Source organism: Chrysemys picta, chromosome 12, assembly GCF_011386835.1.
Source record: "Chrysemys picta bellii isolate R12L10 chromosome 12, ASM1138683v2, whole genome shotgun sequence".
Classification (NCBI taxonomy): Eukaryota; Metazoa; Chordata; order Testudines; family Emydidae; genus Chrysemys; species Chrysemys picta.
Window position 1 is genome coordinate 51,612,497 of NC_088802.1, and position 14,055 is coordinate 51,626,551.

The following is a 14,055-nucleotide window of genomic DNA, read 5'->3' on the forward strand; positions in this document are numbered from 1 at the left end:
TCAGGTGGAACACTATCTTGGCAGTAGGATAGAGTAGGATAGCTAATGTGATCTGCACCATCTCCATCTGATGGTGCTGTTCTTCCACTCACCCACCTGGCCTGAAAACACTTCCAATACGGATTGCCAGGAACACATGAATTCCTCAAAGCTGTGTCTACTGCTGTCATGATGTTAACATTAGGGCCCTGATCACTCAGCACCGTGCCTCAAAACAGTGGCACTGTAGTCAGACATTTGTCCCCAATGTATTCTGCACTGATGAGTAACAGAGAGGGAGCTCTAGGCAGCTGAGGGCCTATTTTCAGAAGAACTGAGCACCTGCAGCTCCCCCCAGCATCAACAGAAACGGCAGGTACTCAGCCTCTCTGAAAATCTGGCACTAAAAGGCGAGGCCAGAATCCTTGGGTATCTGCAACTACAGGTGCTTCCATCCCTTTGGCCATCAGGTCACTTATTTAAGGTCTACATATGGATCTTAGTGACTCACTTTAGACACCCACGTTTGAAAACTTTGGCCTCGGTGTGTAACTACAGGCTCAACCAACGCTACTTGAAATCAAAGCCTTCTTATAAGAGAAGCTTCTATTTTTGTTAACCACAGCAGCCAATGCTTTGTTTCCCTAAACCATTTAGGATTTCCAGGGAGGTTTACATTTAGCATAATTTCAGTGGCACTTTCCAAAAGAACAGCCCTCAACTTTATAACGGAGACTTGAAAATAAAATGTGTTAAGTGTATGGTATGCAAAGGCGTCTCAAGGCTTCACAGAGTTCTACAATACAATGCTGTTGAGATACAGGTAGAGAGAAGCAGAGGGAGAGACGTGTGTGTGGTGGGGAGAATGAAAATAGGTTTTCAGATGCGAGATGGAGTGTCCGAGGGGCAGGTGACAGGAGCTGTGGACGAGAAATTTCCTGCACCAAGAGGAACAAGATCCTAGCAAGGCAGACACCAGGTGAGTGGCGGGAGCAGGGAGGGAGGCCTGAACAAGTCCATGGAGAGTTTCAGACAAAAGGCCTAATTCTTCATTGCCCTGCCCCTTGAGCAGACAACACTAGCACCAAATGCAACCGGATGAGACTGGGCACGTTTGCCTTTCACTTTGCACTGGTGTAAAGCACTGCACAAGGGGCAGGTAATGGAGAGCTGGGCCCAAGGAGGGCAGGTTTGAGCGGCTGAAATGGATGAGGAGATAGTGGAGGCGTTTGCACTTTTTGCTCAGATGCTGGGGGATGGTGCCTTAGAACTGTGTGTAGTAATTCCTGGGGTGAGGGAGGCGGAACTATCATCAATACAACCTACATTATGTAGAATGCATCACTTCTGTTGCTTACTGCTCCATGGCACTTTCCTCTACGCTTTCATTTAGACACCAACAAACAGACTAGTTATCTTGACCTGCACACGGAGAAGGAACGAGTGTCCTTCTGTTAAGTACATCAAAAGGATTTGGCAGCAGGACTGCAGCCAAGAAGAGATCCAAGGAAAACACAGGGAATTTTCATTAAAATACAAACACTGCTTCTCGCTAGTCAAAAGCACAAACCCCTGCTCCAGCATAAAAAAAAAAAAAATCTTGTTTTTCACCATGTGCAAGTAATAACAGGGCTGGAAATAAAGTGTTTCCATGAATCAACAGCAATTGAGAGTCTAATTCAAATGAATTCTTTGGTTTGAATAACAAAGATTTTCCACTAAGAGATCAAATCAAAAGACAAAACTGTTTGCCCAAAGAGATCTGTTCTTATTTAAACTTCCATGGCTGACAGTGATTCTCTGACTTGGATGGGTTTCACACTATGATGGACTTTCTCCAGTGCAGTATGGTTTCCATACTCAGGTCCAAGACAAGGGTTTTCAGAGTAACACAGTGAATGCATAACCTGATCTCCAGCAGATTAACTCGCAAGAGGGGCTAGATTAGTCCCCTGAAGTCAGAGTTACACCACAGATAAATTTGGCCCAGGTTGTACTGATTTCATGCTGCAGTGCATGGAAATAAAATGCATTCATACTGAGGGAGCTGGGCCACCTTGTCTCCAGTATTTAGAGACATTTTTGTGCACGATCTCTCAGATATTTGGGTAAGCCAGCGATTCTGTCATACAGCATCCTGCAAACACTCTAGATGAATCTGCTTCACACATTTTTAGGAGACAAGGTGGGGGAGGCAATATCTTTCATTGGACCAACGTCTCTTGGTGAGAGAGACAAGCTTTCAAAGACAAGCTCTATGCAAGCTCGAAAGTTTGTCTCTCTCACCAACAGAAGTTGGTCCAATAGAAAATACCACCTCATCACCTTGTCTCCCTAATATCTGGAACCAGCATGGCTACAACACTGTATACACATTTTAATGACAGCTGATGTGAAATAAACGGTTATGCCCAATGGCAAACATGAGAGGGTGTGTGTTATCATTCCCTAGGTATGGAAGAGCTCTCATCCCATGTGACAAGTACCCTCCTGTGCCTTCAAAACTCCCTTTTGCTTATTTCTCCTGTGCTGACCTGGTACGGTCTGTTCTCCAGTGCTGGGACAACATAACCATTTTGTATTGCATCCACCTGGGCTAGAGCATTAGCTTCTCAGGACAGTGACCTTATCACTAGAATAATGCAGCTCTTCCCTCAGATTCGTGTTTGACATTTACACCATCTATCTATGGTGTCTGAGCACCTCAGTCTTTAATGTATTTAACCTCATAACCCCCCTGGGAGACAGGACAGTGCGATTACGCTCAATTTATAGCTCGGGGACTAAGGCACAGGAAGACCAAGTGACTTGCCCAAGGTCACAAGCAATGAACCTGGGTCTGCCAAGTCCCAAGCTAGTGCCCTAACCACTGTACCACCCTTCCTTTCCATGGCATCCTTCTGTTCCATGAGACTGCACAGGGGAGTGAGCGCCACCAAAATGAACATTGAGCTCCTAGAACTACACTGACATTTGCAATACATAAATCAGAACTCCAACGGAAGTGATGATTTTACCAGCTACTCCTACCTGCCACAATACATTTCAGTGAAGAAATTAATTTAGTTCAAAGTTAATTACAGTATAGCACAAGCTATAGGGATCAAACAAAACTTTACTGGAAACTCAAGACAGGGCTTGCCTGTTGGAGATGCTCACGGCAGGTTTCACTATTGCTAACCTAGAAACAGTTGATTATATACAATTATACAGTCCGTTTATTTTTGTATTGTAATATTCTCCACTCTTTATAACCTATCGTGTATTTGGGAAGAGATTATGGAAAAAAGAAGACTTTAAATCCTAAAAAATAACAACAGAGCCGCTAGGATACAGGGTAAGTGCAGTGGACATTCAAAGCTTTCCTCAGCATGACTCAGGAAACACAGCGAGGCTATGGGCTGCTAATGAATGCTATTTGAGACATTAGCCTTCAGGTGAAGCCCCATAGATCAAATTACACTCAGGGTTGTGTTATTAACTTTGACTACCTTATCTGTGACAAAGATGCCACTGTAGGTCAGAAGCCAGAGCACGGCATTCAGGGAGAAGATGTGGTAGAAAAAGAGTTTACATGCCTTTGGAGCACGCGATTGTGTTTAATCAGAACAGCTTCGTATAACTGTTTACTGCTAATTTATCATCTTCCAATTCAAAGCTCACCAGCAACCTTTGGCCATGACCTAGCATCCCATCCCACATGGCGTTATTGTAAGGAAATGTGGGAAGGAACGTATTTAAAACATACATTTCACTAAGGGACATGCCTGAGCCATATTCAGAGGGGATGCAAGTTATGTGTTGTTAAGTGGATGTAACTGAGTGACAGAGTCTAAGGGCTAAAGTAGTTCAAGAAGTAGATCACCTGTGGGTACCAGTGGGTGTGAAAGTGCCTCTCTGACCTCTCTTTTTTGCGCAGAGGAACGTGTAAGGCTAAAGGAAAAGGAAGAACCTCACAGAAGTCAATGGAGCGAGAATGACCTAAAACCAGAGCGACGGAAGGCAGAGTCGGGCCTATTGCGTTTAGACTTAGTTGACTATTATCGTATATTCATGCACGAGTAATCGATCCCCTTACCTGCCGATTCAGCCGGATGGACAGGATGTTGCTGGAATAGCTATAGTTGCAGATCTCCGTCCCTTTTTTGAAGTGATAGACGTTCATTTGCCGAGGCTTGGTGTGACTCACCACGACCACCAGGCTGCTGGAGAAGAGGCGCTCCACGATGTAAACATCCGGGATTTCATCTGCTCAGACAAAAGAAAGCGAAACATCTACTTTCATCTTGGGTCTGGCTCTTTAAGAGTCAAATCCCCCATGCATTGAGCCTAGCTCAGGAGCTGAAGGGTTTAGTGCTTAGTCATGGAGTTCTGCTTTTATTAACGATTACCCTTCCTTGGCATGGCTGCATCTAGGCCTTCTGCTGGGGGGTGCACTGGGCCCAGACAGGAAGGGGTTGATTGGTCTTTCCTTTGGGGACAGGAACTTAGTGCCTGCAATACCTGCCACAAATGACTGACCTCCCTTGGGCCCTCCAGCTGTAGTTAATCAAGAGGGAACAGGATATAGAGGGGAATGAGCCCTGCCTCCCAGGTGTTGACCTTAATCCAGGGAAATACATACACCTGGGAGGGAGCTAGAGAAGCTCCTTACAGGGGTAGAGATGAATCTGTGAGTGGACAGATAGGACTCCCTGAGACATGGGACAAGCAGGGCATAGACTTATTTCCTGTAAGTACATGCTGCACTGTTCTGGGCTCCCTGAGGAAGGGGATGGCCTAAAGGAAGATAAGACATAGGATATTCTCTTCCTCCCCAGTGGCCATGGGCCATCATGGTACTTTGGCTGACTTTCTGTAAATCTAGAGCAGTGGTTCTCAAACTTTTGTACTGGTGACCCCCTTTCACATAGCAAGCCTCTGAGTGCGACCCCCCCTTATACATTAAAAACACTTCTTAATATATTTAACACCATTATAAATGCTGGAGGCAAAGCGGGGTTTGGGGTGGAGGCTGACAGCTCGCGATCCCCCAGGTAATAACCTAGTGACCCCCTGAGGGGTCCCAGCCCCCAGTTTGAGAACCCCTGATATAGAGGGCTCTTTCTCTTACTACCACAACCCCTCCTCCCCAATACACCCAGATAACCTGGGAGAAGTTCCTCCTTTTTCACTCTAGCTGCAGGCAGCGAATATTCTACATGATCCCTGCACTGACCCACACGGAGGGCAGGCCTATGCTAGCTCCAATCTTGTTTAAATGCTATTCTTGTGCTTGACCTGGATTACAATATTTTAAGTGGGGTGTAAAAACAACAGGCAACTCTGGAGATAGCAAGGTTCTAGTATGGGCTCTCTAACTAGCATGGATCAGGATTGTCCCCCTAAAGTATGCCAGCCAGCCTAACATTGTCACTTATACCATTTGGGGGACCCTGTTACAACAGCGTAGTCTGTGACACTATTAGAACACTCTTCCAGCTGCCAGTGCTAGTGGAACCAAACTGCGTTTCTGAAGGCTGCAGAAATCTAAGATTATAGCCTGTTTCAGGAACACTGTGTGGTTCCAGCTATGCTGTGAGACTGAAATATCTCTCTATCTGTTGGGACTACCATGTTTCTAGGAGGTGGCCCCCAATCTGGTTGACAAAATAGTATAATTTGACATAGGGCCTTGGGTGGCCTATGTAGGACTTCAAGGCCTTAAACCAAGTTGGCTGATCTATTTGGCAGATCAGTATGCATAAGGCTACATTGTGTTCTAACAAGATTAAAGGGCTTTAGCAGAGCATCTAGGTTAGAGCATTTTTTAAATCTAACCGATAACTTAGTCTGATCTTAGCAAACAAAACTGCATTATATACAGTTTGGCAACAAAAAAGCTGCTCAACAGAGTCAAGCCCCTTGCAGATAGGGATAGCTCAGTGGCTTGAGCATTGGCCTGCTAAACCCAAGGTTGTGAGTTCAATCCTTGAGGGAGCCATTTAGGGATCTGGGGCAAAAATCTGTCAAGGATGGTACTTGGTCCTGCTGTGAAGGCAGGGGACTGGACTCAATGACCTTTCAAGGTCCCTTCCAGTTCTATGAGATAGGTATATCTCCATATAAATAAGATGGGTCCCTAAAAGAGAAATCCTGGTAGCATACCTTATTCTTAATATCAAATTCAGGTAGACGGCTGAAGTTTCATGCCTGAAACTTACTGATCCTAAAGGAAGTATTTGCATTTAAGTCTTCTTGTGTCTGCAACTCAAACTTGGTTGTATTGAGCTAACCTACTGGAACTGAGATATGAAACTACCAGAAAGCAAGACTGACTAGTGTCTGCTCTTCATGCAGTCTGAACAATGGAAAGCATGAACTAACAACCTAATGGTGAAAAGTGAATTGGCTCTTAAATGCTCAGGTCTAATACCATTGTAGGTTAAGAATGTGTTTCCAATTGACTGTTTTCTTTTTTTAACCTGACAACGTCCCTTTAAACAGAGCTGTAACTAGCACAGCTCTACTCCAATGAGGATACAGTAGAGGCAGATACCATCTGTGCTATAAGTAGGAAAGCTAACCAAATGAATTGCTCCTTTGAGGCAGATCACAAGTGCAGTAATAAAAACTAAAGCCTATCATCATCCAATATCCTGCTGCACCAAGACAAAACAGACTTACTGTTTTCATGGACTTGGTCCAACTGTTCCACAGAACTTAGGGAGAAAAGCCTGTATCCAGTTTTGGTTCCGATGGCCAGGGAGCTTCAAGAGACAAAATGTGTGCTGATTAGTTTATAGTGTACTGCTCTAATCTTGAAACCACTGAGTATCATTGAAAAATTAGTAGATCCTAATACAATGCATCATTTACAGGGAGCCACTCCCCTGGTCATATATGCAAATTTCAACCCAAAGCAGATACAACTGTCCACTCCAGTAGCTGGGGTTTTTTCTGACTGTTGGGTGCACACAACAGGGTGCCTTAATAGCAATTTGCATGTGAGGCTGATTAATTAACATTTGTAAAGCTAATGCAGAATACCTTGAGAGGATTCAATAATCCTATTTCACAGCAGGAAAAAACTAAAGTATACTGGGGCCATATCCTGCCATCTGGCTTTTAAGTGAAGTCCCTACTAACTTCCTTGATAAATTAATGATTATCAACTATATTAACTTGAGCATCATTACTAAAGCTGTGTGAGAACTTCCATACATACAAAAAATCTCCAAAGCCTGCTAGGGGGAGGGAAAGGGAATAATATACTTGTTAGGCTACCAATAAAGACTTCTAGCCAGCAGAAGCAAGACCCTTCTCTGACTCCAATGCATCTAAGATGAGAGACTGTCTTTAGATGTCTATCTAGAAATACTGGAGTTTTGGGAGGGCTGTGTAGGCCTCTCTGGTTTGCTTGCTGCCTCCAGGACACCCAGAAAGATAATGATGCACCAGAGTATGTAGAAGAGTATGTGTGCAAAGTCCTGGCTTATTCTTTCCATGCAGACTTGTTCTAGCCAGATCTTGGCTAAGGTCATTGTCAACATCTAAGTTTAAATCAGCAACCAGTTTAGAACATCACAGACCAAGGGAGAACAGTGAAGTATTTGTACAGTGTAGCCACATCAGAAGCACATCACCAACTCCATCCAAGCACTCTTTGTTCAAATGGTTAGTAACTGGAAATGTACAATAGCAGCGCAAATGTAACAATAGAACTCATTTCTTTCAAAATCTCTGTAGAAATATTGGTATCTATACCTTCCTTGAGTACATAAATAAGGATATCTTAGCAACTGACTTTGGTCTTGTAGTAAAGGGCAAGTGAACTGGTAGAACGCAACCCATGTCTCTTAAAGTGAAACTTCTCTTAAGTGACCACCCAAGGACCCAGTAAAAGTTGCTCTCTAGTAGACAGTCAAACCACAGGTTAAGCAAAACTGTATTTGACACTATTTAATGGAGCTAGCTACTTTATTAGAAGAATTGCCAAGAAAGCTCCCTCTTTGGGGGTGCCCCATGCAGGGACAGCTACTGGTGATTGGTACCAGACATTTACCAAGAACCAAGGCCTACCCTTGATGGCAGATATCCAGTTAACTGCAGAATAGATCATTCAGTTCTCCTGCAAGCTAGTGTTCTAGCAACTACAGAACACATTCAGTTTTCCATAAATACCTATGCATAAGAATACATCCACTGGTGGATTAAACCACTAGGAAAACCAACCGCCCCACTCCTGCAAAACTTGTTATGCTATTTGCAATAGGTTTGAGCTACTTAGGGAGACTCATGGTTGAGATGGATTATTAAATACTAGGAATACTGTTCACATTTTTGCCTCTTCTAAAATGTATTGGAGACTATGCTCAAGTCTAGTGGCTACAAAAGCAGACTGTTAGACCTAGGCTTTATTTCAGCCTGATATTTAACTCACTAGGTGAAGTTGGCAGAGACACTTGCTGTGCCTCAGTTTCCCTATCTGTAAATTGGAGATAGTATTCACCCTGCCTTGGAAAGCAGTAAGATCACCTGATGGAAGCTTCACTTAGCATGCTACCACACAAGTCATCTTGCCAAGAAATAGTTCATAACTGAACAACTATTTAAATGCCCATTTTGCCAATAAACGTGCACTGAATGGCTCTAAGAAAAAAGCGGGGGCAAAAACTAAGGCTCACATAATCTCTATAGGCATCCAGATGTTGCCATTACAGCTCTGCACAATTAATATCAATGTAGCTCATGACCAGCCAAGCCCTGAATGCACAACAGTGACACTAAGTGAGGAAAGCACAAACTGGTAAAGCAGGAAGTGTGATGGGATTAAACTCCAGTGCCCTAACTATATCAGATTGCAAAGGGCACAATCATATGTTGTGTCATGTAGGCACTCACCCATACAACGATGCTTTGTGCACTGCCACAGACACATGGCCCTGGGTGTGTAACAAGTATACTGTGCAAGGAGTTCAACTTTCTATCCCCTCAGCTGGAATGTAAATAATTGGGCAGCATAAGGGGCCCGATCCCATGAAATGCCTTGTGGCCAATGTGCAAGAACCTTAGGGTGCCCAGCACCTTGCAAGACTGGGCCCAACACAAGAAGTGGTTTGGCTCTACAAGAAGGAAGGCTGCTTGTACTGAAGGCGAGAGGGGAGCTGAACTGGAGTGAACTTGCACGCCAACAGCCAGATATCCCCATGGGCCGAGGCTCAAACATGGGCCAGATGAATATTATTGGTACAGAAAACTTCAACAACAGCACTGACAGCTCTGGCACAACCGACCCTTTCTATAAGCTCAGTGTTCAGGCTCTGCCATGCTGGGGCCAACTCTTTCTCAACAGAAGAGCTGCTCCTGTGTGGGACAGAAACTGAGTTGATGGGACCCGGCACAAGCTGGAAAGCCTGAGAGGCAGCAACAATCAGCTAAAGCCCAGCCTGGTTAGTCAGACTCAAGGCTGCCAGGACCAGCTTGAATTGGCCTGGAAACCGCAGGTACATGAGCCAGCCAGGGAGAGACAGCTGCCTCTTTGTTCCCGTTCCAGGGCAGCTGCCCTGCCACAGGGCCAAGCAGGGGGATCTCCCTCCCCTCCTCTGGGGACAAGTCAGGGCCAGTGCCCTAGCCCGGATGGCTCTCTTCCCCTGCCCCATTCTCTCCTTTATCCCCACCTGACTCCTGCCCTCCACCGTATCCCCTGCACGCCTCCGGCCTTCTTCCTCCCCTTCCCCCATCCCATCTCCACCGAGTCCCCTGCATGCCTCCCACCTTCATTCTCTCCATCCCCTCTTCTTCTTCCTCCCTCCCCATCTCCACCGAGTCCCCTGCATTCTCTCCTTCCCCTCCTCTTCTTCCTCCCCTTCCCCAATCCCATCTCCACCAAGTCCCCTGCATTCTCTCCTTCCCCTCCTCTTCTTCCTCCCCTTCCCCCATCCCATCTCCACCGAGTCCCCTGCACGCCTCCTTCCTTCATTCTCTCCCTCTCCTTCCCCCCTTCTTCTTCCCCTCCCCATCTCTGCAAGTCCCCTGAGTTCCCTGCACACCTTGGGCCTTATAGATTCATAGATTCTAGGACTGGAAGGGACCTCGAGAGGTCATCGAGTCCAGTCCCCTGCCCGCATGGCAGGACCACCTTCATTCTCTCCTTCCCCCTCTCCTTCCTCCCCCCCCCATCCCCTCTCCTTCTTCCCCTTTTTTTCTCCCTCCCCATCTCCACCAAGTTCCCTGCATACCTCCTTCCGTCATTCTCTCTCTCTCCTTCCCCTCCCCATCTCTGCGAGTCCCCTGCACATCTCGGGCCTTCATTCTCTCCATCCCCTCTTCTTCTTCCTCCCTCCCCATCTCCACCAAGTCCCCTGCATTCTCTTCTTCCCCTCCTCTTCTTCCTCCTTCCCTCCCCACTTTCCTTCTTCCTCCCCTCCCCCATCCCCTCTCCTTCCTCCCCTTCCCCTTTTCTTCCTCCCTCCCCATCTCCACCGAGTCCCCTGCACGCCTTCCTCCTCCCTCCTCTTCCCCCTCCTCTTCTTCTTCCTCCCTCCCCATCTCCACCAAGTCCCCTGCATTCTCTTCTTCCCCTCCTCTTCTTCCTCCTTCCCTCCCCCCTTTCCTTCTTCCTCCCCTCCCCCTTCCCCTTTTCTTCCTCCCTCCCCATCTCCACCGAGTCCCCTGCACTCCTTCCTCCTCCCTCCTCTTCCCCCTTCTTCTTCTTCTTCCCCTCCCCATCCCCTTGCCCATCTCCACGAGTCCCCTGCACTCCTCCGGCCTTCTTCCTCCTCCCCTTCCCCCTCTTCTTCTTCCTCCCTCCCCATCTCCACCGCGTCCCCCGCCGGCCGCGCCTACGTGCAGTCCTGGTTGTAGGAGAAGCAGCTCAGCGCCTCGGGCCCCGCGGCCTCGGCCGGGCCGGCTCCAGCTGCGGCCTCCATGGGCGGCGCGCGGACGCCCGGGCCTCGCTCGCGCTCCGGCCTCGCTGGCTCCCCGCGGGCCCGGCCAGCCGCCACAACAACAGCTGGAGCCCCCGGCGGGCGGGGCCGCACCCGCCTGAGGCCTCCTATTGGCCAACGGGAGTTCGGACCAGCCACCCCGCCCGCCGCCGGTCTGGATTCGGCCTATCGCGTGCGTGTCTGGAGGGGGAGGGCGGGGCAAAGGAGGAACGCCCCGCCCCTTCGGCCAACAGGGCTGGCTGTGATTGGCTAGAGGAGAGGAGCGGCTGCCTATGGCCACGTGGTTGTGTTGTGGTTGCATCAGACGGGACTCCTGACAGATGTGATGTGGGGGGGAGGGGTTGGGGCAGGGAACAGCTGGAAGGGAGGGAACAGCTGGGCCGGGCCCTAACCCCTCCTGGCTGCCGGCTAGCTAAGATGAGTGCCTTGGACTGCTTGGATTATATCTATATATTAACTAATTCTGTACTTCCCCTTCCCATGCACCAAGCCTTTAGCAATTAATGTCCCAACCAAAATCGGGCCCCTCCATTGTGCTAGGCACTGTACAAACATATAGTAAGCCAGCCCAGATCTGGAAGAGCTCCTGATCTTGCAAAGACTGAAGTGTGGGCTTGACTTACTACCCTCGAATAGTCCTTCTAAAGTCAATGGGAATAGTTGAAGTGACTAGACCCAGACAAATAAAGGGCAGGAGAAAGGGAGTAATACTTTGATCTACATTTCGCTAAGGCACAGAGAGATCTATGGCCGATCTGAGAAGCAAACCCAGAGCTCCTGAGTCCTGGTCCACTACCTTAAAACAAGCTCATCCTTTCCCATCATATAAGTAATCCCTAATACTTTAAAGTCCTTGGATGAAAGGTGCTGTAGAACTGCCTAGTGTTTTGCGAACCTTGTGGCCCAAGCCCACCAGCACTCATACAATGTGAATAACTTTAGTCGAGCAGCCAGTCCTACTGAAATCGTGTAGGAATGAACCTATTCATGTCACACGTAGGTCCAAGCCTATTAATTAGAAAACACCAAGAAAAAGGAAAACATGCTTCTAAATCACAAATGTTCTAAAAGTTAATGTAACTAAACTAACGGTTAAGTAAACAAGTGTATTGAAACTTGAGGGCAGATCCTGCAAACCCTTAATTAGATGAGTAATCCTCATGTGAGTGCTACAGTCAATGGGAACGCTGTATGTGTAAGGATAACATCAGAGTATTTGTTGTAGGTACGTGATCATACGGCTATAGGACATGGCTCTGATCCTGAAAAGGGATCCACAGAGTCCCACCAAAGTCAGTTGGACTCCATGTGGACATAAGTATCTACCTGGATGAATCCCTTTTCACAGGATCTAGGCCCTTGTTATGGAAATCTCTTTTGTTCCAGTATTTTAGAATTAAAGACCCACAAACATGTCAGGATTATCAGTCTCTGGCAAAGTGCGTATTTTAGGGAAAGTGTTTCTGTTAAAACAAATACTTCCAAATTAACCCTATTTCTGAGCTCATACTGACATGGGTTTGGTCCTCAGTCCAGTGAAGTTGATGGCACATGGTTCTAATGCACAATGCAATGTGACTAAGTGATTAAGGGTATGTCTACACTAGGAACACTACAGCGGCATAGCTGCAGCCTTGCAATGTAGACACTTACCACAGCGACGATGGAAGAATTCTTCCCTCGACCTAGCAGTATCTACACTGGGGCTTAGGCAGGGGTGAAAGTAATATGAAACACTTACCGGTACAGGGGCCCGGCTTTGGGCCCCCAGAAGGGGCAGGGCCTCTGGTGGAAGAGATGGGGCCTCGGGTGAAAGGAGCGGGGCTCGAGGTCAGCCCACCCCAGCCAGTCCATCCGCACTGCCTGGCCCATGCCGCTCGGGCTCCGTCGGTGATTTAAAAGGGCCTGGGGCTCCAGCTGCTGCCACAGTAGCAGTGGCCGGGAGCCCCGGGCCCTTTTAAATCACTGGCCCTGGGGCAGCTGACCCTTTTGCCCCCCATCGGCGGCCCTGCCGGTAAGGTCCTGCTGGTAGGGTCCCTACTGGCATGGCCGCCAATGGGGAGGCAAAAGGGGCCGTGTACAGGCCGGTACTGGCTTCTTATCGGTATGCCATACCAGCCCCTACCAGCCTACTTGCACCCCTGGGGTTAGGTTGACTTAATTTACATCACACACAGAGTGAAATTTTTCACAGCCCTGAGAGATGTTTTAGGCTGAACTAACTTTTGTAGTCAAGTATCAAATCGGTAGCTGTGTTAGTCTGTATCCACAAAAACAATGAGGAGTCCGGTGACACCTTAAAGACTAACAGATTTATTTGGGCATAAACTTTCGCAGGTAAAAAAACACTTCTTCAGATGCAGGTTTTTTTAACTTTGTAGTATAGAACTAATTTGCAAACATATCAGGGGGAACAGTTGAAATTAAGAGATTTGCAGGAAAACACTTCTATTAATATTAAACCTTTTAAAAACAAAATGTAAAAGCTGGTCTTATATTACCTGCTATTGTCCATAAAGTTCAAGCAGTGCTTGTTGATGAAATATTAATGTCCAAAGAAGAGTCGAACCTGAACAGATGAACATCATGCCTATTTTAAAGAATTTTGTCTGATTAGCCCCTATAATTGAAAGCGTGCTGTTTGGGGTAGTAATAATAAAATTACCCATAGACAGGTTTTTAAAATCCAGCCACAAGAGCAACTGAGACTTGTGTAATACAAGTTGTAACCATACTTATATTTTGCCATCCAACACTGTTGCAACAGTATTGACCAATCTTCTTTGCAGCTAGCTGCCTACAGCTAGTATTTAACCTCTGAGGTGAAGACATACTATGCTCCCCTTAATGAAGGGAGTGTTGGAAAATACCACGAACTCTGAACAAACATCAAACATAGCTGAGTCAGACTTAAGGCAAGGGTTTTTGATAGATTGTTTTTGGAGATTAGGGGCTGTGTCAGAGATGCAGGGCTAACAGCGCTCTAGCCCCCTTTCTGGCCTCTGAGTGCACCCATCACCAGTGTTGAGCCTTTACCTTTCTTTGGGTGTGTAATCATACGATTCTTCCATTCTTAGACTGGGTGCTGGGCTACAGTACCCTTTGTGTCGACCATGCTCACCCAGTAGGTCTGACTGGGTATTGGTTC

General features: G+C 47.1%; 1 protein-coding gene across 2 annotated transcripts in view; it reads right to left on the reverse strand.

Annotated features, from left to right (window-relative positions):
• The window catches only part of WIPI1 (WD repeat domain, phosphoinositide interacting 1), a 34,292-nt gene extending 23,288 nt beyond the window's left edge, over window positions 1-11,004 (reverse strand). Inside the window, exons 1-3 of one of the 2 annotated variants that reach the window (XM_005282945.3) lie at window positions 10,807-11,004; window positions 6,646-6,728; window positions 4,058-4,227 (exon numbers count right to left, since the gene is read on the reverse strand). In XM_005282945.3, the coding sequence (XP_005283002.2) occupies window positions 4,058-4,227; window positions 6,646-6,728; window positions 10,807-10,889 (336 nt within the window). In that variant the 5' untranslated portion in view covers window positions 10,890-11,004. The remainder of the gene's footprint in view (window positions 1-4,057; window positions 4,228-6,645; window positions 6,729-10,806) is intronic. The other variant, XM_065563698.1, reaches the window with a different exon arrangement.
• Between the last annotated feature and the right edge of the window lie 3,051 nt (window positions 11,005-14,055).